At 40.7% G+C, this 26,674-nt stretch overlaps 1 protein-coding gene across 1 annotated transcript in view; it reads right to left on the bottom strand.

The window, feature by feature from the left end:
• The window catches only part of PKHD1 (PKHD1 ciliary IPT domain containing fibrocystin/polyductin), a 464,388-nt gene that overhangs the window by 224,907 nt on the left and 212,807 nt on the right, over positions 1 to 26,674 (bottom strand). Inside the window, 2 exon segments of the mRNA XM_005552760.5 lie at positions 8,049 to 8,244; positions 16,169 to 16,346. Coding sequence (XP_005552817.3) covers positions 8,049 to 8,244; positions 16,169 to 16,346 — 374 coding nt within the window.

Genomic DNA, 26,674 nt, shown 5'->3' with positions numbered 1-26,674 from the left:
TGACCTCTTTGGCTTAGCCACAGAGAAAGCTTGCTTGTCAGTTAGTCTCTGGCAGCTAAAGCTTGATTTGCAGGACCACACTCCTGTCTCATTTCAGCCTCAGAGGCAGCCATGGAAAGCATCTTGGCCCTCATAAAACATGATCCTTTAAAGGCCTTCACAGAAGTAGTATATGAAAATCCTGCGATTACCTTTGAGTCTTCTATTATCCCTGTATCATTCACTTATGAATTTTGGAGGGGACAAAAGGAAAAGAACTTGATCAAGACACCAACAGATAATGTGTCTGCATTAGCCACAATCCTAAAAGTTAGCTCAATTAAACCTTCTTAATTAACTCAGAGAAAAATAACGATCGTTATTCTTACTCAGAGCAATGTTTTTCATACTTCTGTGAAGGCATCTGTGATTTCCCAGACCCTGCCACAGACCTACAGAGCCCGAACTTCTCAAGAGGGTCCTGGGAATAAGCATTTCAGCTGTTTACCCAGGAGGCAAAAAAAAAAAACACAAATGTAAGGAACTAAACAAATTTTCTCATACTATACTCTCAAAATATTGTTTGTTCTCAGGAACAGGTGTTCTTACCAAGTGAAGAGTGACACCCAGATGGAAAAGATCCTTACTCACAATTCTTAATTTTTATCAATTATACCAACGCTTACAGACCAAATCATATTCCCAAGATGTAAAATGCACAGTGGTTATTTGAGAGGCATAAAAAGTTTCATTTTAGTATGTATACATTGTAATGTATTTTTAGAAAAAACAACTAACCCATTAAACCCATGATTTCACGGATATTACTAAGAAAAGTTAGGTTTTAAAATAAGACAGTGTAGAAATTAATTTAGGAAAAATATTAAGTAAATAATCAGACAAGAGGTATAAGGATATGACACAATTATGAAAATCGTACTAAAATATCTAAAGTTCAGGAAGTACAGTGTAACTAAGTATTGTTTTTTCTTATAAATTGAAAGAAGAAGAGTTGGTTTATAAGGTTAGGTATATAAGCTCAGATTTAAAAAAAGAAAAGATGGTATACTAGAAAAAGCACCGAACCTACAGTCAGAAAAGCTGTTTGAATACTGGTTGTGCCACCTAAGACCTGTGTGAATTAAGGCTAGCAACTCAGCATTGTGGAGAATTAACTCCTTAACCTGAGAGATTCCTGAAAGATGTATTTGATTCTAAGTTTCCTTCCCTTCCCTCTCCTTTCTCCTCCTCTCCTCTTCTCTCCTCTCCTCTCCTCTCCTCTCCTCTTCCCTCCTCTCCTCTCCCCTCTTTTCCTCTCCTCTCCTCTCCTCTCCTCTCCTTTCCTTTCCTTTCCTCCTTTTCTCCCTCTCTTCCTGCCTTTCCCTTTTGGAGAAGTTGTTTCCAACCAAGAGGCAAAAATCCCTTTTCACATCCCCAGCCTCTGTTCCGTTACCTGTATTTTTGCCATAAAGGTTAGAGCAGTTCCCTGAAGTCAATTATCTACATTACTGGTAAAAATCCATGGGGATCTTTGGGAATGAGTTTTTCATAAGAATGTAAATTAGTTTATTAACTAGAATGCTGTGGATTGCCTTAGAGGGACTCAGCATGGGAATGGCTGCAGAGTTGCGAAGATTCTGATTCTGCTCTGCCTACAAAGTCTTCCCGAAGAGGTCAGGGGAGCCAGTTGACGCCACTCTCCTCCTTAGATCCTAAAGGAATTCTTTCTCCAGGATTTGCAGGGAGTCTTCTAGACTAGCTGAAGAAGAGATCTATGCAAGCAGCCTGCTTGACTCCAGGGCCCTTGTTGCATTGAGGAAAGGAAACCTGGGCAGTGGTAGACAGGATCAGGAGCCTAGGCTCAAACCCAGGAAAGCACTCCTGATTTTTTAGGATCTCCCAAGTTAACAGCATCTTTTCTGACCCATCTGTGTGATGAGACAGACCTGAGTTCTTCTAGGCAACTTGGCACACACAATAAAGTCCATCTGCCTTTCCATGCACGGCCCTCGTGCCCTTTATTCGTGGTGAGGGGGACATTTGGACACAAGCGTTGGCCAGCCTGGCTAGACATGTCCTTTTTTTCTCAGTCAGATCAGAAGGTGGTGGTGCAGCAGGAGCCTCAGCCTCACAGGCAGACCTTCTCAGCTGCCGCCTCACACAACGTCCCAGCTCGGCTGCACCTCTGTGGCATGAGTGGGGGCTGTGTGAACTCAGGAGGGCAACTGTGAATGGCACAGCATCTGATATGAATTTATCACCGGCTGCTGGTCGGGAGGGAGATCAAGCTAGGGGAAGGGGCTGTGAGTGTTTAATGCACCCTGCCACAACCCAACAGTTTGCCCTAAAGAGCCTTTTACCAATATAAAAGGACAGGGTCAAAAGTAAGTTGACCCCTGACAGAATGTACAATTATTAGAAGAAGGCTGTGTGCGAGCAGCTGCTGGAACCCCACTGACTCTGCATCGGGCTTCCAAGAGTCAGATTATGAATAATCAACTCAAGATTGTTTTCTCCACCCCTCTCAACCTCCCCCGCACCTCCCTCCAATCTTCTCCTCCTGTTTTGGGCAAGTCCTATTCTATTTCTACAGGAAGAAGCATAGCCCTCCCTAGCAGCTGCAATAATTGTGTTCCTATTGTGATGAAGACCTCCTCCTGGCCACCCCCCTACAAGTGGCCATTGTGAGTTGAGAGTCAGTGATTATACGCTCCCTCTGATGCTTTGGGGGACCCAGCTGCCTAAGTGCTGACACAGGAGTGTGCGGAAGGCCGGGGTGGGGGCTGGTGGAGGTGGAGGCAAGAGGTGGGGGAAACCCACGTCTGTGAGATTGGACTCTGACATACCAGACCTTTTGCATAAGTCAAGCCAAGAACAAATGAGGCATTATCAGGCCCCAGTGTTGAGAGGTCTCCTCTGCCTTTGAAGTGGAGCTGAGCATGGGGTCGAGCAGCTTTTCCTCCTTTGGACCAAGCAAACATCCTTCTTTTGATATGCTACATGCTCATTATCTCTGCCCCATTTAATGATTTTTGATTGAAGGGTGGCGGCTGGGATGCCGAGAGGATCGTTAGAGAGGCTCCATACAGCCAAGCCCATAAGAAAGGCTTTCCTTGTGCCTGGGCCTAAATTTGGAATTTCTTAACAGTGTGCGCTTGTTCTTAGAGGCAGATAAGGGCTGAGCGTGAAATTCTTAATTAAGCAATAAATAGAGAGTGGGGTGTCAGCAGATGTAGCCAGTAGCCATGGCAACAGGAATCACATGGGCAAGAGAGCTGAGACTCGATGTAGGCCTCAGGCCTGGGCCTGACTGACAGCTGAAGAATCCTACAAAGCTTGTAAACCAGATTAATTAGCTGACTAATTATTTCATAGCATTAATGTAACTAAAAAATAAAAATAGTTCACCATGAACTGAAACATCCTTGGAAAAAAACAGCAGGGAAAGAAGAGGCAGTGGGAAACTGGCTCTGTAAGGCAGAGACATGAGCAGTCAGTGCATCAGATCACATGAAGGGAAAAATGGGCTTGCTGGATTTTTCTCCCAACTTCGCAAATATAAAAGAACACTTGTTCTACAGTCATACCCATTCCCAAGCATGGCATAGAAGTTACAGTTGGGATACACAATAACAGTTCATCATATTCGTAGTAGTTTATCACATCAAGTATTGCTCCTGCAGCATCCTAACACAAACAGTAGCTCACACAAGGTACTTCACTTGTGGTCTGTTTTGTAAGTAGCTCCTTGGGCAAAATTCTCAGTGGCTTTAGAAGGGCAACACGAACCAATCTCCCTAACAGATCTTTTTCAATGAGTGAGGTTATCTTATTCTGTGGCTAGCAATTGCTTAAGTGGCATCAGATTTCAGTCACGGGAACAGTATATCATATATGTCATATTATTGTGAATCTCATTTATCTCACAAAAATCTACTTAAAGAAAATAGAGGGAGACCCTTTCAGAAAAGTTATAACATATACACTGAGCTCATGACACATGGTATTATTAATCTTCTAAAGAAAGAAAACATCTAGAGAAATAGTCTATCAGGAAAATGTTTGTGAAGTAACATGGCACACTACCACACTTGAATATATTTGGGTGTTTTGTGCCACAATTCCAAGAGACAAGTAAGTATTTTCTTAACCTTGCTGTGTAAATAAAGCCACTGAGGCATGGAGCAATTATAACGCCATGCCCCAGGTAAAATAACCAGCCAGCCACTGATTAAAACCCTAAGCCGCAAGCGCTGGCCATGCGCTTTCCAAAAAAAAACTGCACTCCGTGAAGATGTTTGCTGAACAAAGGCAAAACTTGCCTTGGTAGAAAAGAAAAATGCAAGGGTCAAAACATATTGTATGTGTAGGATTTTTTTCTTTGTCACTGGGAATCCTTGAGAAGCGTTCTCCCACAACCCTGCCTAGCACCCCCGCCATCCTTTCTGGTCAGTGATCCACGATTATTTAGTGGGCAGCACACTCTAGTGGAGAGATCCACAGCCAGGAGCTAGAATGCCTGGGTTCAGGTTTTTTCCACTCTCAGCTGGGTCAAAGATGAGTCAGGTATCTTAAATCATGCATGCAGCAGCCAAACAGAGGAAATGAAGATAATTGCGATTTTTTCTAAAGCTTCCTATCCTGGGGGATGTGGTTAAAACAATACAAGTGATGGCCCACTTAGAAGTGGTCAACCAGTGAATGAAAATTCAGTCGATTGTCAGTGAAGCAGCACTCTGAATGAAATGCCAGCCAAGAAGAGGAGTCACACCCCTCGAAAAAAATCTAACCTGGAATTCTGTGGCCATGATAGAGATCAAGCAGCTTCCCTACAATAAAATAAACTTCTGTATACAAACATTTCCCATGCTTTTCATCCCAGGAATATGTCCACATAGACTATGTGGTCTTGACTTACACTATCTGCATAGATTAAAAGTATTTTATGTAAATTATCCCAGTCATGGTTCTATAAAGTCAAATGGTCTGAAAAAAACAATTAAGTGAAAGTTACGATCTAATCAATACATAAAATGCACGACACAGAACTGAAACTCTACTTCTTGGGCTCTTGCTTGAGTAACAACAACAGCGACTACCATTAGGGCACTGGGAAATGCAGTCAGGTATATGGAAAACATGGAAGCCTAATCACCACCTTGCTAAAGATCTTATAAACTTTACACAGATGACATCCAAAATTACAGCTACGGCCGGGTGCGGTGGCTCAAGCCTGTAATCCCAGCACTTTGGGAGGCCGAGACGGGCGGATCACGAGGCCAGGAGATCGAGAGACGATCCCGGCTAACACGGTGAAACCCCGTCTCTACTAAAAAATACAAAAAAACTAGCCGGGCGAGGTGGCGGGCGCCTGTAGTCCCAGCTACTCGGGAGGCTGAGGCAGGAGAATGGCGTAAACCCGGGAGGCGGAGCTTGCAGTGAGCTGAGATCCGGCCACTGCACTCCAGCCTGGGTGACAGAGCAAGACTCCGTCTCAAAAAAAAAAAAAAAAAAAAAAAAACAAAATTACAGCTACATTTACACAACCCAGTAGAGCCACGTGGCGCACTGCCGTGGAGGAGCAGGGTGAGCCTCAGTTCCTCCTGAGTCCTCATACCGTCACTGTGACAGCCCAGAAATGAGAATAGAAGTGGCTCTAGTCAAGTATCTACTCCATACACTCAGAGGATAAAGGAGGCACCAATGACCATAAAAGCTCCTATGGGGAATCCCTTCAAGAAGCAAGAGTCTCCAAGTTTATTAAACATTCAACAAATCCTCTGTGACTTCTTATTCCTTTTCCAACTCATAGTCGAAGAAGGAGATACTAGGATATTCCAATATGAATAATTTTTAAAAATTAATAAAGGCTATTTCCCTAATAGAAATGTTTTATACTAAGACATTCATTTACATCATACATATGCACAGATACAGATGTACATCTACATATAAGCACACATGTAGATTCACACAGCTATTTACACAGATGTGCATTTATATCATATGCGTATATATAATCGTACAACTTGCTATTAATTCAATTAATAATGCTATCATAAGGGAAGAAAATCTATAGCTGCATGATTTGATTTTTTTCTCTTTCTACCATAAATGATTTTTATTATGTTTAGCTTATTTGAGTGTTCAAATTATTTTGCAGTTCATGAACAGAATATGACCTATGGACAAGACAGCCTCTTCAGAAGCAGGCTAAGTAATGGAAAGAGAGCAATTCAAATTAAAATTTTGTTCCAGAATACATATCAAGTGAATAGCCATAAAGTTAATGGCAACTATTTACTCTTATTTATGGCTGTATTTAGCTGAAGTGATAAAAAATCTCAGAGATCTCTGTCCATCTCAAGTTTTTATAGTTTTAGGTTGCATTTATGAATGGATCAAATCAGAAATAAAATTTGAATGGTACAATTCAGTGCAAATAAAATATACAACAATCATTTTGTCAAAGACATAAAAAAATGCCAAGGGAGCACCAGACTCTCCTCTCTGGTGCCATTAAAATTTAACAGTTCTGGGGCTCGCCTGTAGGTCAGACTCACTTGACATGGTTAGGCACAAGTGAGAGAGGCAAGGGATGGACTCGGGATCATTGCCTTGCCCTCTAAATCCATGGCCACCTTGGGCTTGTGGCAGGGCCTAGAACTTGTTAGCTAATAAGATCCTCTGGATTTGACCAGAATCTACTAGGAGCAATTTAAAACAAAATTGTCACTCTTGAGACCTATTTAGCCAGATTCTCCTTTTTAAAGTAAGAAGTGGCCTCATAGTGAACTGAGATTGGAACAAGCAGGTACCATGGTGCTCAGAGTGACCAATGCTGACATGGTATAGAAAAGGAGTATGAAATAAACTCCAGGAAATCAAAAAAGTGGATGGTCCTGACTCTCACACTGGGATCTTGTGAAACATGCACAGTAAGAAAATAAGGAAAAACCTTTGGCCTCTGTGACTCTGCAGTCACAGCAGGGTTCCTGATTGCTTCATTCTCATGTTAATCTTGACGTAAAACAGACACAGCCCAACCCTGGTGCTTATATCAGCCTTCCATGCTACTCATTTTCCTGACCTCAGATTCTCATCAAAAGTTTTCCTTCTCACCTTCTACGTAAACTTCTGTCTTAATTCAGTCTCTCTCTCTGCATTGGTACTGTCTACCTTGGACCCTCTACTGTTCCTCATATCAATGGTCATAATCAGCCATCCATTTTTTAATTCTTTTCTTTTTTCTTTTTCTTTTTTTTTTTTTGAGATGGGGTCTCAATCTGTTGCCCAGGCTGACGTGCAGTGGCATGCTCATGGCTCACTGCAGGCTTGACTTCCTGGGCTCAAGCTATCCTCCCACCTCAGCCTACCAAGTAACTAAGACTAATGCGCCACCACACCCAACTAATTTATTTAATGTTTTTGTAGAGATTAGGTCTCACTCTGTTGCCTAGGCTGGTCTCAAACTCCTGGCCTCAATTGATCCTCGCACCTTAGCCTCCCAAGTAGCTGCGACCACAGGCACATGCCACCATACCCAGCTATTTTTATTTATTTATTTATTTATTTTGAGAGATGGGGTCTCGCTTTGCTGCCCTGGCTGGTCTCAAACTCCTGGACTAAAGCACAGGCACCCATCTTTACATGTGCAGTTGTTTCACTATAAACAAATATGACACTGCCCTAATACGAATTAAAGATATTATTAATAATAACTACCAATGTCTAGTAAACATTTTTTGTGGGCTAGGCCTTCTGCTCAAGAATTTTACATATTATTCTTTATTTTATTTCCTCTCCTTTGAGGTAGGCCCTATGGTCATACTTCTTTATAGAGGAGGAGGCTGAGCCTTAGAGAGGCTCTGCGTATGCTCTAGCTGGTGAGTGTTGGAGCTGGGATTTAAATCCAGGCAATCGGACTTCAGTGCACACTCACTCAACCATAACACACAGCTGTCCCTCTCAGTTCCTCAGCACTTCACAGTACAAATGTCTGGAATTGAAGGGTGATTGGCGATTTCTGACTACGTGCTCTCAAAACATTCATCCAACTGGATACTTACCCAGGTAGGTGAGTTGCCTCAACTGACTATTGAAGAACCAGTCACAGCCTTGGTTCTGGCCTGGTGATGGAAGAAACGGAAAAGACAGACCCACTCGACTCCCACATCTTAGGAGGATGTCAGGGTAAGGTGGCAAATCTGTGTGCACCAGCAGTAGGTAATTACCAGGAGCAAAGTTGTCAAAGGTTGCTGAGTACTTGAAGCGAAAGAAAAACACAATATGCTCATTTAGTAAGGAACCCCATCATTCCACCTACTCCACCACACCCCCCTGCCAAAACAACTACAAAGAATGCAGATGGAGTAGTTTAGAAATCATACAGTTTGGAGACAGATTGTACTTTTCTTGTGGGAAATGGGCCTACTTAAATCTACTTCATAAAAAATTCATAACTAGAGCTACGAAATCAGACTATGAAGACTGAAAGATGCCATAAGGTTCATCTTGTTTAACAATCTCAATTAACAGAGGAGAAAGCCAAGGCCCAGACATGCGAATTGACTTGTCTCAGGTCAAACAGCTAGAAGAGACAAGGCCAGGTCTAGAATTCCTTTCCAGCTTTTCCCACAACTTGAAGGGACAGGCAATAATAGGCATGTCATCCATTTGTCACAGTAATAGCTAACATTGTGGGAGCATTTACTATGCAATCAGCACTATTCAGTCCTCGAAAGGCACCCCCATCATTGTTACTCTTACTGTCCCATTTTTACAGTTGAGGAAACTGAGGCAGGCAGCGGTCCAGTAGCTTGTCCCATATCACAAAGCAGAAGAGTGCTGTGTCAGGACGTAAACCTAGGGTAACTACCTCCAGAGGCACATCCTACTGTTTTCACTGCATGAAAATTCTCCAGAATGCTCTCATGGGAATCTCAAGGCAAGAAAAGAGAGGCGTGCATCCTTTCTGAAAGCCATGGAGAGAAGATCAAAAGTGATTCTGTTCTGAATTCCTCGTAACTATGGCAGGGCTTCTGTCTCCCTAAGATAGGCTCTCACGACTGTTAGCGAGAATGTGTATGATAAGATAGGAAGAAATACATGTGTTAAAAGTATGAAAAGAAGCTTAGGTAATTTCACCGGATTGCTATTTAAAAATATAGAAAAATGTATTCACTTTCCTCAGGCCATTTCTTTTTTTTTTTTTTATTTCTTAAAAAAAAAAAAAAAAAACACGATACAGGTACAGAACGTGCAGGTTTTTACACAGGTATACATGTGCCATGGTGGTTTGCTGCACCTATTGACCCATCCTCTAAGTTCCTTCCCCTCACCTCCTACCCCACAACAGGCCCTGGTGAGTGTTGTTCCCCTCTCTGTGTCCCTGTGTTCTCAGTGTTCAACTCCCACTTACGAGTGAGAACATGTGATTTTTGGTTTTCTGTTCCCGTGTTAGTTTGCTGAGGATGATGGCTTCCAGCTTCATCCATGTTCCTGAAAAGGACATGATCTCATTCCTTTTTATGACTGCATAGTATTCCATGATGTGTATGTATCACATTTTCTTTATCCAGTCTATCATTGATGGGCATTTTCCATGTCTCTGCTATTGTAAGTAGCGCTGCAATAAACATACATGTGCAGGTGTCTTTACAGTAGACTAATTTATAATCCTTTGGGTACAAACCCAGTAATGGCATTGCTGGGTCAAATGGTATTTCTGGTTCTAGGTCCTTGAGGAATCGCCATACTGTCTTCCACAAAGGTTGAACTAATTTACATTCCCACCAACAGTATAAAAGCATTCCTATTTCTCTGCAGCCTCACCAGTTTCCATTGTTTCCTGACTTTTTAATAATTGCCATTCTGACTAGCATGAGATGGTATCTCATAGAGGTTTTGATTTGCATTTCTCTGATGATCAGTGATGTTGAGCTTTTTTTCATGTTTGTTGGCTGCGTAAATGTCTTCTTTGGAGAAGTGTCTGTTCATATCCTTTGCCCACTTTTTGATGGGGTTGTCTGTCTTTTTCTTGTAATTATGTTTAAGTTCCTTGTAAATTCTGGATATTAGACTTTTGCCAGATAGGTAGATTGCAGAAATGTTCTCCCATTCTGTAGGTTGTTTATTCACTCTGATGACAGTTTCTTTCACTGTGCAGGAGCTCTTTCGTTTAATTAGATCCCATTTGTCAATTTTTGCTTTTGTTGCAATTGTTTTTGGCATTTTTGTCATGAAGTCTTTGTCCATGCCTATAGCCTGGATGGTATTGCCTAGGTTTTCTTCTAGGGTTTTTATGGTTTTGAGTTTTTCATGTAAGTCTTTAATCCATCTTGAGTTAAGTTTTGTATAGGGCGTAAGGAAGAGGTTCCGTTTCAGCTTTCTGCATAGGGCTAGCCAGTTTTCCCAGCACCATTTACTGAAAAAGAGATCCTTTCCCCATTGCTTGTTTTTGTGAGGTTTGTCGAAGATCTGATGGTTTTAGATGTGTGGTGTTACTTCTGAAGTCTCTCTTCTACTCCATCAGTCTATATGTCTGTTTTGGTACCAGTACCATGCTGTTTTGGTTACTGTAGCCTGGTAGTATAGTTTGAAGTCAGGTAGCGTGATGTCTCCAGCTTTGTTCTTTTGCTTAGGATTGTTGTGGCTATATGGGATCTTCTTTGATTCCATGTGAAATTTAAAATAATTTTTTTCTAATTCTTTGAAGAATGTCAGTGGTAGTTTGATGGGAATAGTATTTGAATCTATAAATTACTTTGGGCAGTATAGCCATTTTCATGACAATGATTCTTCCTATCCATGAACATGGAATGTTTTTCCATTTGTTTGTGTCCTCTCTTATTTCCTTGAGTGGTGGTTTATAGTTCTCCTTAAAGAGGTCCTTCACACTGCTTGTTAGCTGTATTCATAGGTAGTATTTTATTCTCTTTGTAGCAATTGTGAATAGGAGTTCATTCACAATTTGTCTCTCTGCTTGACTATTGTTGGTGTAAAGGAATGCTTGTGATTTCTGAACATTCATTTGGTATCCTGAGACTTTGAGGCTGAAGTTGCTTATCAGTTCAAGAAGTTTTCGGCTGAGATGACAGGGTTTTCTAAATATAAAATCATGTTGTCTGCAAAGAAAGACAATTTGACTTCCTCTCTTCTTATTTGAATGCCCTTTATTTCTTTCTCTTGCCTGATTACCCAGCCAGAACTTCCAATACTATGTTGAATAAGACTGGTGAGACAGGGCATCCTTGTCTTGCACTGGTTTTCAAAGGGAATGCTTCTAGCTTTTGCCCATTCAATACGACATTGTTTGTGGATTTGTCATAAATAGCTCTTATTACTTTGAGATATGTTCCATCAATACCTAGCTTACTGAGTTTTTAACATAAAGGGATGTTGAATTTTATCAAAGGCCTTTTCTGCATCTATTGAAATAATCAAGTGGTTTTTGTCTTTGGTTCTGTTTATGTGATGGATTATGTTTATTGATTTGTGTATGTTGAACCAGCCTTGCATCCCAGGGATGAAGCTGACTTGATAATGGTGGATAAGTTTTTTGATGTGTTGCTGGATTTGGTTTGTCAGTATTTTGTTGAGGATTTTCACATTGATGTTCATCAGGGATACTGGCCTGAATTTTTTTTTTTTTTTTTTTTTTACTGTATCTCTTTCCAGTTTTGGTATCAGAATGATGCTGGCATCACAAAATGAATTAGGGAGGAGTCCCTCCTTTTCAATTGTTTGGAATAGTTTCAGAAGGAATGGTACCAGTTCTTCTTTGTACCTTTGGTAGAATTCAGCTGTGAATCCATCTAGTCCTGGGTTTTTTTTGGTTGTAGGCTTTAATTAGGCTATTAATTACTGCCTCAATTTCAAGGCTTCTTATTGGTCTATTCAGGGATTCAGCTTCTTCCGGGATTAGTCTTGGTAGGGTGTGTGCATCCAGGAATTTATCCATTTCTCCTAGATTTTCTAGTTTATTTGTATAGACGTGGTTATAGTATTCTCTGATGGTAGTTTGTATTTCTGTGGGGTCAGTGGTGATATCCCCTCTATCATTTTTTTATTGTTTCTATTTGACTCTTCTCTCTTCTTTGTTAGTGTAGCTAGTGGTCTATCTATTTTGTTAATTTTTTCAAAAAACCAGCTCCTGGATTCGTTGATTTTTTTTTTTTGAGGGTTTTTCTTGTCTCCATCTCCTTCAATTATTCTCTGATCTTAGTTATTTCTCATCTTCTGCTAGCTTTTGGATTAGTTTGCTCTTGACCCTCTAGCTCTTTTAATTGTGATGTTAGGGTATTGATGTGAGATCTTTCTAGCTTTCTGATGTGGGCATTTCGTGCTACAAATTTCCCTCTTAACACTACTTTAGCTGTGTCCCAGAGATTCTGATACATTTTCTCTGTGTTCTCATTGGTTTCAAAGAACTTCTTTATTTCTGTCTTAATTTCATTATTTACCCGGGAGTCATTCAGGAGCAAATTGTTCAGTTTCCATGAAATTGTGTGGTTTTGAGTGAGTTTCTTAGTCCTGAGTTATAATTTGATTGTACTGCGGTCTGAGAGACTGTTTGTTATTATTTCAGTTATTTTGCATTTGCCGAAGAATATTTTACTTCCAATTATGTGGTCGATTTTAGAATAAGTGTCATGTGACTCTGAGAAGAATGTATATTCTGCTGATTTGGAATAGAGAGTTCTGTAGACGTTTACTAGATTCACTTGATCCATAGCTGAGTTCAAGTCCTGAATATCCTTGTATATTTTCTGCCTCATTGATCTGTCTAATATTGACAGTGGGGTGTTAAAGTCTCCCACTATTATTGTGTGGGAGTCTAAGTCTCTTTGTAGGTCTCTGAGAACTTGTTTAATGAATCTGGGCGCTCCTGTATTGGGTGTATGTATATTTAGAATAGTTAGCTCTTCTTGTTTTCTTGTTGCATTGTTACCTTTACCATTATGTAATGCCCTTCTTTGTCTTTTTGATCTTTGTTTGTTAAAGTCTGTTTAATCAGAGACTAGGATTGCAACCCTTGCTTTTTTTTTTTTTTTTTTTTTTTCTCTTTCTATTTGCTTGGTAAGTTTTCCTCCATTCCTTTGTTTTGAGCCTGTGTGTGTCTTTGCACATAAGAGGGGTCTCCTGAATACAGCACACCAATGGTGCCTGACTTCTTATCCAATTTGCCAATCTGTGTCTTTTAATTGGGGCATTTAGCCCATTTACATTTAAGGTTAGTATTGTTATGTGTGAATTTCATCCTGTCATCTTGATGTAATTTGGTTATTTTGCACACTATGTGCAGTTTCTTTGTAGTGTCATTGGTCTTTATATTTTGGTGTGTTTTCATAGTGGCTGGTACCAGTGTTTCATTTCCATATTTAGTGCTGCTTTCAGGAGCTCTTGCAGGGCAGGCCTGGTGGTAACGAAATCCCTCAGCATTTACATGTCTGGAAAAGATTTTATTTCTCTTATGCTTATGAAACTTAGTTTGGCTGGATATGAAATTCTAGGTTGAAAAATCTTTTCTTTAAGAATGTTGAATATTGGACCCCAATCTCCATTGGCTTATAGTTTCTCACAAGAAGTCTGCTGTTAGTCTGATGGGCTTCCCTTTGTAGGCGACCTGGCCTTTCTCTCTGACTGCCTTTAACAGTTTTTCCTTCATTTCGACCTTGGAGAATCTGATAATTATGTGTTGGTCTTCTCATGGAGTTGGGGTTGGTCTTCTTATGGATTATCTCAATGGTATTCTCTGTATTTCCTGAATTTGCATGTTGGCCTGTCTTGTTAGGTTGGGGAAGTTCTCCTGGATAATATCCTGAAGTGTGTTTTCCAGCTTTTTTCCATTCTCCCTGTCTCCTTCTGGTACTCCAACCAATCACAGGGTCAGTCTTTTTATGAAATTCCATATTTCTTGGAGCCTTGTTCATTCCTTTACATTCTTTTTTCTTATCTGCATGTCTTATATCAGTGAGGTGGTCCTCAAACTCTGATATCCTTTCTTTCACTTAGTCTTTTTGGCTGTTGATACTTGTGTATGCTTCACAACATTCTCGTGCTGTGTTTTTTGGCTCCATCAGGTCTTTTATATTCCTCTCTAAACTGGATATTCTAATTAGCAATTTCAGGTTCTTAGCTTCTTTGCATTGGGTTAGAGCATGCTCCTTTAGCGCATTATAGTTTTTTATTACCCATCTTTTGAAGCCTACTTCTGTCAATTCATCCATTTGATCCTCTATCCAGTTCTGTGCCCTTGATGGAGAGACGCTGTAATCATTTGGAGGAGAAGAGGCACTCTGGCCTTTTTGGTTTTCAGCATTTTCTGATTGATTCTTTTTCATCTTTCTGAGCTTGTCTAGTCTTGGTCTTTGAGGTTGTTGACCCATGGATAGGGTTTTTGTGGGGGCCTTTTGGTTGTTGTTGTTGATGCTGCTGTTGTCACTTTCTGCTTGTTTGTTTTTCTTTCAGGTCCCTCTTCTGTAGGGCTGCTGCAGTTTGCTGGGGGTTCACTTCAGGCCCTATTCATCTGATTTGCTCCCGTGCCTGGAGATGTCACTCAAGGAGGCTGGAGAGCAGCAAAGATGGGTGCCTGCTTCTTCTTCTGGGACCTCTGACCTCAAAGGGCACCAACTGGATGCCAGTAGGATCGCTCCTGTATAGGGTGTCTGACAACCTCTGTTGGAGGCTCTCACCCGGTTTGGTGGCACGAGGAGCAGGACCCGTTCCAACAAAGCACTTTGTCCCTTGGTGGAGAGGGTGTGTTTCACTGGGGGGAAACCCACCCGTCTGGGCTGCCGGGATTCCTCAGAAATACCAGGAGGACAGGCCAAGTCTGCTGGTCCACAGAGACTGCAGCTACCCCCTCCCCCGGGGACTCAGGCCCAGGGAGATATGAATTCTGTCCCTGAGCCTCCGGCTGGAGTTATCAGAGATCCTGCGGGGAAGCCCTGCCCACTGAGGAAGGATGGGTCAGAATTAGGCCCCAAGAGGACTCTGGCTGCAGACAGCCACAGCCGGTATGTTGGGCTGTCCGGACAAGCCTTGGGACAAAGCCATCCAGCCTCCCTGGCTCCAACGGGGGAAAAAGCGCAGCCTAGAGGTATAGAAGTGGATGCTGCCTTTCCCCCACCCACGGAACTTAGCCTGTTAGGCAGTTGCAAGTCCCAGTGCTGGCTGCTGCCTCTCCTGAGCTCCAAACTGGGTGCTCAAATGCTTAGACAGCAGGCAGCTGCAGCCAATGCTGGTCGCCCCTCCCCCCGGGAATTTGGTAGGCTTAAGCAGATTCCAGCTGAGAGGCTGTAAGAATCTGCATGTTCCAGGCTTAGGATGCTAAGCCCCGGTGGTGGTGTGGGTTCGCGAGTGGGATCTTCCGATCCGTGGGTTGCACAATTCCATGGAAAAAGCACTTTCCCCGGCTGGGTAGCAGCTCACTCACCGCCTCCCTTGGCTGGAGGTGACAGAGTTCCTTTTCCCGTGTGGCTCTCAGGTGGGCCACCGCACCACACTGCTCTTCCCTTTTCTCCGTGGGCCACACCAGCCTTCTAGTCAATTTTGATAAGAGAACCTGGATACCTTGGTTGCCAATGAAGGCTTCACATGATTATGATGATTTTCTTTTGTTTTTTCGATGGGAGCCTCCGAACGTCTCTGCTTCTAGTAGGCCATCTTGCCACATGGTCATTTCTATCTTCACTGCTGTTAAATTTGTCTCCCTTAACCCAATCCCACCTGCGGACTCATACAGACTTCTATTTGAAAGTTAATCTTTGACCACAAGGTGGCAGTATGCAATGTATAAATGCTTTGGTAAGGCATTTTCTCTGGCTACAAACATCTCTCTCTAGGGTAAATTGGCTATTAACCAATAATTTTTAAAGAAATGCAATTCTATAAGATGTGTAGAGGTTGTTTCTCATTGTATTAATAAATTTAAATTTTCATTCTGCATTCACAATAACACATAAATAGATTCTAAAATTTTCAAGTTTAAAAAGCAACCAAATCTCATATTTAGCTTATTTTCATCTGGCCAAAATACTATTGAAGTTTTCTTTATCTGCATCAGAATATGCCAAGACTTTCAATAACGAGATAATGTGCTCCTCTTTCAACCCATTATCTCAAAGAAAGAAAGATAAGAACAAGTGAGAATGGGGCATACCAACTAATGGATTCCTTGGGTTACCTGCAGAGATCTGTTGATCCAAAGGTTCTCAGATCGCAATGAGTAGGTCTCTTGGTCCAAGAGCAGAGCCATCCAGCCATGAATGTTAGACAATGTATCACGTACATAATTGACAGTGGTTGTTTTATTTCTGCTGTCAGTCATGGTTAAATCATAAGAAACTTCAGGAGCACTAGCTCTAGGGTGATTTTAAAAGGAAAACAAGATGGGTTGCAAGATTATTCACTCATTCTGAATCCAATACATTCCTCTTTCATCAATTGCAATCATCTTTCTATTCTCTCCATGTATGTCTTAGGCCCTCTTTAGTTGTATGTCTAGGGAGGTGTTAGCAGTCACTGTGTGAGTGAAAGCAACCCATTGTGAAGTTACCATTGGATCATTTGCAAATTACAATGGCCTGGTGAACTGGAGGTGGTGACTCTCAGGTTTTTTGTTCTTTTGTTTTTTGTTCTTTGTTTTTTTCTTGAGACAGAGTTTCGCTCTTGCGCATGCTGGAGTGCAATGGCACGGTCTTGGCTCACTGCAAACTCTGCCACTAATAAATGTCATATTAATGATTTTGTATGAGCCAGGACTATATACTACAATTTTAACAAAGAAATGTCTATGGCCAGAATTTTGCCTTGGACCAGATTTATCAACAGCAAAAAACATTATTATTGGTAACTGGATATTCACATGAGGAACAATTGACAGAGGCCTGGGACCTGACACGCCTAGGTGCTGAGGCTCTCAGAAGTCCTGCTCAAAATGCCCAGCAGGAGTCGCTTCAGCATCCTTCTCTAGAGTGATGAGGCAACCTGCTCCTCTCCTGAAGCCTTGTGTAATGCCTAGTGCTCACTGCTATTACAGTATCCATGTGTTCTTGCCTTTTTAAAAACATAGATTATAAGACCTATAAATTAGAGGTGTTTTCCCTTTTCTTATTGGTATCCTCTGCCCTGGCACAGGGCCCAGCACACAATGGCACCCAAATCATGTTTTTGATATGAATGAAGAATGCATAGATGAGATCTTCCAAAAGCAGCCAGTGACATTTTCTAATGTATATAAAGTGTTCTAGAAGAACTGCATTTTACCAAATGAGGAAACTGAGGCAAGGTAGAGCAAAAGCAATATGTGAGTATCACAAAGTAGAACTAGAAATTTGTGAATCAAGTTATCCAACTTATTCTATACAGCCATCCCAGAAAATGACTTTTAAGACTTCATTAAAACATAAGTAGATTTAGCCAATGATTAGACCCCTAAAAGAGAGACAAAGTGGACCTAAAGAAATAAAGCAAAAGCCAAAAAAAAAAAAAAATCAATACACATTATGACTATTCTTCCTCCTTTGGTTTAGTTTTCATGAGAATCTTTAACTGTGACATTTTGCCGCAGGCAGATAATTAAATTCTCAAAGTAAGGGAAATGAGTCAAAAGAGGACATTGGGTTTTCACAGTGAGATGGGGCATGAGTATATCTAAGGCCAATTTATAAGCCCATGGAATAGTACAAAAAGGAACTTTTTTAGTGTTGCACACTTGGGCACTGGAACCAAATGGGTATCAACTGAAATCTAGATTGGCACTCAGTAGGTGTGTAAACCTGGGCAAATTTCAGAACCTATTTAACCTTTAGATTCATTTCTTTTTCAAATGGAGGCAACAATAGAACAGATCTCATGTAGGTACTATGAAACATAATCTACATAAATCACTCACCAAGGTCAATAACATCTACTTAGATCTCATTTAAGAACCTCAAATATGCCAGATTTACCATTCTGCACTACTTACTTGAATGCCTAGAGGTTTATTCAGGATATTCGGTCATTTAAAAATGTACCAAAAACCCTTCCATGGGACAGATCATTGACCCTGGCAATGTAGCACTTGACACATATTTCTTGCAAGATTAAATGTACTTGTTTCATCCATTAATTAATGAAATGAAAGGGATTAAAAATCCTCAGGGCATTTGGGAATGAAAGAACTACTCTTTTTCTCTATGCAGCATTAACTGAACCTTTAGAAATCTTGGAGGAGTGGAAACCGTCTTCCTTCCTTTGGGTTTTAGATACTTAGGTTTGTTGTCCACCCTTCCCCACGCCACCCCTTCAGGATTTAAATTGGAACTAATGGACAATTCTCAACCTATATTCTTAGAATCAGAACGAACACAAAGATCATCTGTTCTAATTTCCAATCCAGTGCAGGAATTCCCACCATATTTCATCCCTCCCCTTCTTTCAGTTATGGGGTGTTCACATCTTCAAATAGAAAACATTCCATATATGGAATTTAGTTTTAAATTGTAATCTTTACAAAAGCTTTAGAATGTTAAATTTCCCTTCTTAGAATTTCCAGTCATTTGCCTTCAGTCATCATGGCTCTCTCTTCCCCTGATGGAAACCATGAGTTCCATAATCCCATGATATTGTCCAGTAACAGTTTGGCCCAACTATATTTAGCAAATAAAAATAAGCTTTGGGGACATAAGTGTAAAACAAATATGATAAGAAGAGGTAAGTTTGAACTAAGAAATATCAACATTGGCTATAGTAGGTACTGTGGTCAATAAATAAAACACACTAGAAATATCTAAATTTCCTCAAGTACAGAGAATGATTATAAGTGTTTCAGGTTTCAAAAGTATATCCTTGCAGTTTCTACTGAGATATATGGGCTTGGAAAAATAAATCACAAGACCTAAATCCAAGAGAGACTAATTGATAAATTGGAATTTTCAGTTAATGATTTCCAGTAAGAAATAAAAGTGCCTTTCATATAGTGGGAGTTTAACAAATATTTTCTGAATGAATAAACGAGTGTTATATGCAGCGGAACACTCCAGCTGGTTATGCAGCAACATTTCTCCCCAACTTGGAAGTCTACCTAAAAAACCACATGAGGGTCGAGAGATTTCCTGCAAACTTATTTTCAAAAGAAATCAGCAGTTGGATGGCACATGTATACATATGTAACAAACCTGCACATTGTGCACATGCACCCTAGAACTTAAAGTATAATAATAAAAAAAAGAAATCAGCGGTTTGAGGATCCTAAGTTATTAGAGCTTGATACAGTCAACCCCATATCAGTAGGATATTTGCCAAGACAAACACAGTCGGTGGTCAGAAAACCTCTCCTGGGCACATGCAAGCAATGTGTACTAATAATGGTCTCCGGTCTGGGAAAATGCTATGATTTCCTTGAAAACTCATATTTCTTCAATCCTAGTCAAGTGCTGTCAATTAAACTACTTTTTAAAAATAGTTTTAACTATACACCAGAAGAAGATCTCTATTCAAAAGCATCCATCTGTTCACATTTAATTCCTCCTGCCTCACCTATCTTCTCATGCATACCACGTTGAAGATTTTAAAAAATTACCTCAATATGTGATAATACAATCAATTAGGTAGATATTTCCAGAAATATTTTTTAATTCCAGTAATGTGGTCCCAAGAATTCCCCTGGTCACCTTAACTGGACTTAATTACTCCTCAAATTTCAATTAACACCATGTTTATAGACCAATTTTTAGGATGTTATTTCCCCGACTCAGTTTCTATAGATTACAATTTCAATTATTGAAGGAAGCATTTTTCAGATCATCTCCCCAGTTTCTGAAGGCCCATACAAATGTGATCCCTCTTCAAATAGTGTCAAACTGCTAAATGCTAGCAATAATTTGCTTCTATTCGTCCTTGGAAACATTGCACCTTCCTTTTGATGTTCTTTTCCTTCTAGTCAGAATCCAATAATCTGATGCAAACTCCTTGGCCAACCAGAGACACACCAAAGCACGCTGTAGTCCTAAATTACCCTTTCTTATTTCTCCTTCAGGCACTGCTCATTCTCTCAGAGCCTTGAGCCTATCAAGCTCCCCTCACCCATCTCAACCAAGGTTTATTAGGGATGCAATTTCACAGCTTTCATGTGCAGCACCAGCTTTCTGCAGTGCAATACAGGTAGAGAAGGAGGTTATCATATATACTACACTTTTATCACAGCTGGTAGTAGAGAGGGTCATATGGTAAGCATTCAGATATGCTTTCCACTCTGAAAAGCAACTCATAAAGCAAAAGACCTGTCTCCCATCAGGCAAGATGCCTTGTACCGACCATCACCAGGGGCCAAAAATTCCGTCAGATCATCTCCTGCCCTCCTAGGCCAGACGCCAGAATTGACCATGGAGGGGTCTTCTGAAAAGCACCAAAAGAACCTCAAGAGTCAAAAAAACACCATGAAGAGAACTTACCAACCATAATTACTACAATTTTCACTTGCCCTAAATAGCCACCAATTTCCCCATGCCCTAAATAGCCACCAATCTCCCTCTCTTTACTGTTAATGAAGCAAAGGAGCACAAAAGTATTTCTAATTTGGAGGAGCCAAGGGAGTCTGCATGGGCCATTAGCAACAGAGAGCTTCATTACTAGGGGAAGAAGTCTCTCCCTGAACTTCTCATGGCTTTATGTGCAAGAAATCAGGAGGCAACCAGTCCATTTTAAATGTTAACCCTTACCTCTGCATCAGCAACAGCTCCTGCTGTCTATGATCAAAAAGACAAAAGGGCTACAAGCCTTACATGTTGTTTTTCTTTTCTGTGGGCTGCCTTAATGTTTGTTCTTTTTTAATTTATTTTATTTTTTATTTTATTATTATTATTATTATTTGAGATGGAGTTTCACTCTTGTTGCCCAGGTTGGAGTGCAGTGGCATGATCTCAGCTCACTGCAACCTCTGCATTTCAAGTTCAAGTAATTCTCCTGCCTCAGACTCCTGAGTAGCTGGGATTACAGGCACCCACCACACCTGGCTAATTTTTTATGTTTTTAGTACAGACAGGGTTTCACCATGTTGGCCAGGCTGGTCTCGAACTCCTGACCTCAGGTCATCCACCCGCCTCAGCCCCCCAAAGTGCAGGGATTACAGGTGTGAGCCACCATGCCCGGCCCAAACCTGTTTTTAATTCAGGGAAATGTTTCGTTAGAAATATAACACTGTCACTTGGTAAAACTTCCTGGTCAAAGTACCAATTTACCATACTAGTTACTCAAATAGTTATGTAACTTAGTGCCCATGTATTGTGCAGAACTGTTGAATCCCACAAAGGATTCGTTAGGCAATCAATAATACCAATGAGAGCAGATATTAACTCCCCGGTTTTTGTTTACCATTAGCTTACTTTTCCTGAGGGTCCGTATCTCTGTGTATTAAAGACAAGCATTGCACTGAGTTCTAAATGCTCTTGATTTGGAAAAATTGTGAAATAAATCTTTTATAATTATCCATCTCCTAAGCCAGACACACCACAATACCTAACCTCAAATGGTGTTGCAAACATCTTCTGAGTATTTGTGCTTGTTGCTGTCACTCTCATCTTTTACTGCTCAAAGGAGAAGAAAAATCAAAACTATGAGCACAGCAAACAAATTTCTGTGGCATGGCTTTGCATGAGCATTCTTTAAAAATACACCATGGTCATAACAGTCCTTGTCACAGCACCACTATTCTAACTGCTGACCTGCCACCATTCAGTAATATATCATTAGCATTGTATCATTAAGCTTTTCCATCCACAGCGTTATGGATTCAGAAACACTTAAATATTTCTCCTCTAAGGAAGTATCTACAGTTTTTGCAACATAGTTATCTGCTGTTATATTAGGACAATACCTTTTGCCCATTCTATCTTAATACATGAAGAAAAGGATGCCCATTATCCTCCTTTAGGTGACCATATACCATTGCATCTCTACTTTTGATCTGTTGAGTCCAATTGGAATGGCTGTTTGAGAACATGAGAATACTGTCATTGAAGCTATGCAACCAGAAGGTAGACAGGTGGACAACTGCTTGTCAGGGACATTGAAAAATATTTTATCCAGCAGGTAGGAAGTTAGACTAAGAAGCTTGTACTCCCATATATATATACGGGAGTATATATATACACACACACACACACACACACACACACACACATACACACACACACATATATGCATATCGGAACTGTGATGGGGATGACTGACACTGGCTGGCAGGAGCGCATCATTGACCCATTGACCCTTCTTCCCAACTTCATGTTCAGTGCTTTTAGGTTGGAAGTTTAAAATAAGGCATGTGAGAGTATTTTCACCATAGAATTAGGCAAATGCAATAAACCAGAGCTTTTTATTCTGGAAAGCTAGTTGTTAAACATTTATCAGCATACCACTGCAACCTTTTATTATTCATAAAACAATAACCATGTAATATTGTTGATGATATTCCTCAGTTTGGGGTCCACTGTGATTTTTAGATCTTTTTCTACTTTAATTCTGTAACATTTGCTGCCAAGAAAGGATAATACATCTTTGAATTTTCTTGTCTCACAGGGTTGTTTTTTAGGGACTGAAAAGATACCATTAGTGATGCCATACCTATTTATCCCTAGGAAGGAAAGTCAAGCGATTATTAGAGGAAAAGCTAGGCCAAAATTTCCATTTGAACTCTTCTTTATTTTTGCATTCACAGAGGCAGGGGGTGCCTCGTACTTTGAACACTGACACATTAAGAGCGGTTACATAGGTAAAAACTGAACGCAAGCTCTACAGGAGAGGATATTAAGCAAGATCTAAGAATCAAGGTGATCAACAAGAACATTAACCTTTTACTTTCCAGGAGAGATGGGAAGGAAGAAACAGAAGGTACTGGGGCACGATGAATCGAAGACTACGCCCTGAATGACCTCAGATTCTACAACCACCTGGGAGGTTTTGCTAGGCCACTACAACGTCGTGTGATTATTACAAATTATTCCCTATTTTTCAGGAATTGGATGAAGTTACTTTTGAAAAAACCTAATTCCCTTGCCAGGCATTTGTTTCTCAGAAACAAAAAATTCTACAGTAATCTATTCAATTAGTATTATGCCTATGCGTTGTTTTGCAAATCACAAATGTAAAAGAGATATTCTTTAAAGAGTACCTACTACATGTCAGGCAATGACCTTGAGGGATAAATACCATTATACCCATTTTAGTGATGAAAGAACTGAAACAAAAAAAGGTAAACTAACTTATCCAAAGAAATATACCTAGGAAATAGAGGGGATATGACTTGTACCCACAAAGGATGGTTAATTACTTCTTTATTGTTCAGTCTGAAAAATAATTTCAAACATGTACTGTATATATGTCCTGACTATTTTATGTACATCCTGTAAAAACTCAGAAGGATTGGTCAGCCAATCTACAAAATCCTGCAAGCTCTTCTAATCTCCCTCACACTCAATACAGTTAATAATTGGAAGACAGAATCAAGGTCTGCTTTGTTGATATCTCAATGCATCTATGACAAGTGACAAAGTTATAGATTGCTGTAAACAACAATAAAAAAATTTTTGAGAAAATAATTATGAGGGTGGAGCTTACATCTTCTCTATCACAGCTTTATGTATCTATTCCACCAGGGCAAGAAAACAATTACAAATAAAGGCAAACTGATGATTGAGTTGGGGTAGAGTGGGGTTGGATAGAGAAGGAATCAGCAATTAGAATAAATCCTCCAGTCGAATGATTGCCCCAGGAAAGTAAAAGCCCAAAGAATATTATGAAAGAACATCCTTAAATATTAGATATTCCTAGGAATTGTAGAAGACTGGAGATAGCATTCTACTCCTGGGTCTTCTAAAGAAAAGCCGAACGCTGCGGACTCCTCATGAACATGTCCTAGGAGAGAAATGGACAATAATGACACTAAAGGAAGATTTGGGGGCAGTCCACTATTTTTTATTTATATTTATTTACTCAACACTAATTTTGTTGAGTTGCTATGTGTTAAACACAGTTTGAGGCATCACAATACAAACAAAGAAAATCCCTATTCGCCCTCCTTGCTATCTATGAGGAGAGATGGACAATTTAGAAAGCTATGCAGGTGCTATGAGTACTGATTAGAGCAAGTATAAAGAGCTAGCACACAATACAGATATCAAAACCTGCACAGCATGCTCAGGGAAGCTTAGCAGAGAAAACGACTTCTATGCTGAGTTCATGGAAGCTGAACATTATGAATTGAAGAGCACAAAGAAGTTGAATGTGGCTGAGAGACAGAATGCAGGAAAGGTAGAGCAGAGTGCGGAGAGAGAATGCTGGAACCCAAAGCAGACAGCAGGTCATGGAAGCTCCATGACACATTGGAAATGTCAGACTTTCCGGCCGTGCGCGGTGGCTCACGCCTGTAATCCCAGTACTTTCGGAGGCAGAGGCTGGCGGATCACAAGGTCAGGAGATCGAGATCATCCTGACTAACACAGTGAAACCCCGTCTCTACTAAAAATATGAAAAATCAGCGGGGCGTCGTGGCGGGCGCCTGCAGTCTCAACTACTCCGGAGGCTGACGCAAGAGAACAGAGTGAACCCGGGAGGCGGAGCTTGCAGTGAGCCGAGAGTGCGCCACGGCACTCCAGCCTGGGCCACAGAGCGAGACTCTGACTCAAAAAAAAAAAAAAAAAAAAAAAAGGAAAAAAAAAATGTCATACTTTCCTTGGAAAGCACTGAGAATTCTTTAAAAGTTTCAAGCAAGCGAATGGATGGCAAGATCAGATCTGCATTTACAAAGTTCGGAGATTGAAACACCGAAAAATGGCAAGCTAAGCGGCTGCTGCAGTTCTACAGGTGAAAAGTAATGGTAGCCCAGACTGGAGAAGGATTTGGGGAAGGAGAGAAGTAGAAAGACTCAAGAGCGATTTCTTAAGGAGAGAAAATTGAGCTGATAGGTGATTAATGTGGGAAATAAGGTACAAGGTTGAGTCGAGGATGCCTCCATGTTTCAGGTTTAGACCAGCATTTGCCTCAGTGGGATTCTGAGCACCCAGAGAGAAACAGGTCTACACAAAAAAAATCATAAATCCCATTTTGGCAAGTTGAGTTTTAAAGCAGCCACACTAAAAAGCTCAAAATAAACAAGTTAATTTTAGTAATATATTTAGCCCAATCTATCCCAAATATTATTTCAACATGATCAATATAAAGAAATTATTGAGATATTTTACATTCTTTTTTTCATATTAAGTCTTGGCTAAATGGTGGGTAATTCACTCTTATGGCACATCACAATTTGGACTAGGGAGATCTAAAAAAAGCACACAAAATCCTATTGATAATATTGTCCTTGTTTCGTGTAATTATTTCTATACAGAAAAAAAAATTTGTTTACCTAAAGTTTGGGATAGATAAATCCAAGAACTATGTGGGACATTTTATAATTATGGGACCCTGGAGAAAAACTGTCACTGGCATGTATGTCTGATATGAGGTCCTGACTTAGACTGGCAGAACTAACACCACGCCTGTCTCACCAGGAACACTGAGGTTCATAGGGGGAAGTCGGAAGAAACAGAAGCTGGGAAAGGAATGCTATCCAGAATACCTGTGGGTTCTACAGAAAGCATGTTTTTAGAGCTGATGGGAGGGAAAACAATAGAAGCAGCACTCATGCAGATCAAGCATGCTGTCATTTTAACAAAAGATAAACTAGACTCTGCCTTGTAGAGACTGGCAGTTTTTTCTTCACCCAAATATTAAATAGTGTGGCCAACTTCAAATATTTAAGTACTTCTGTCAGCCCGGCTGTTGGCTTTGAGTCATAGGAACCAATAAAGCAGGAAGTGCCACAAAGGTAAGCACCGTCAGATTTAAGGCAGTGAGGGACAGGAATAGAAGTTTGCCAATGTCAAACAAATAACTTGTAGTGAAAATGGGCCAGAGAGGGGGGCCTACCAAGGAAGAACTCACACTCCAAGAGCCTGGTTCTTAGCAAAGCGGGAAGAGGATGTCTTGTTTATGCAGCTATGTAAAGCCTCACTCCCTGCCCTCTCGGGACCTCTCACTGAGGGAGGGAGGTAAGGGTTGAAAGTGAAGACAGCAGGGTGCTTATGCCATATTAGATCTCCATCAACATGCGACCCCAAAAGATCATGACTGTGGGAGCTTTGTAAATCAACCCGGGGTGCTTGCCCCGGGGCAAATAGCACAACAAATTAATCCTTTCTCCATGAAATGCAGCAAAGTTTGTATCTATGCTGAATTCAAATTGCTCATTAGCTCTGACATGTTCCTAATGAGGTTATAATGCTTTGGGACAAAGATCAAGTCACTGAACACAAATAGCTAGGGATAGAATCGTAGAAAGATAAAATTAGAAGGACCTTAGAGGAGCGTCTCTCAGACTTTAATACAGATCACCTGGGCATTGTAATTCAGGACATCTGGGGCCCAGTCTGAGATTCTGCATTTCTAACAAAATCCCTGGTGCTGCTGCTCCTGCTGGTCCATGGACAACACTTTGAGCAGCAAGGCCTTAGAGATCATTTAATTCAGTTGCCTCTCCTAGAGGTGAGAGCATCAGGGCCAAGAGACTTATAACTGGAAGCATGCTGAGACTTCCAGGTGGCTAACTAGGGTCAGTTGGGTATTTGTCCATAGACCTGTGAGTCAACCTGAAAATTTTAAATAGAATCTAAGG

This window comes from Macaca fascicularis, chromosome 4, assembly GCF_037993035.2.
Source record: "Macaca fascicularis isolate 582-1 chromosome 4, T2T-MFA8v1.1".
NCBI lineage: Eukaryota > Metazoa > Chordata > Mammalia > Primates > Cercopithecidae > Macaca > Macaca fascicularis.
Note: the sequence above shows the minus strand (reverse complement) of the source record. Positions and strands in the feature narration are given on the sequence as shown.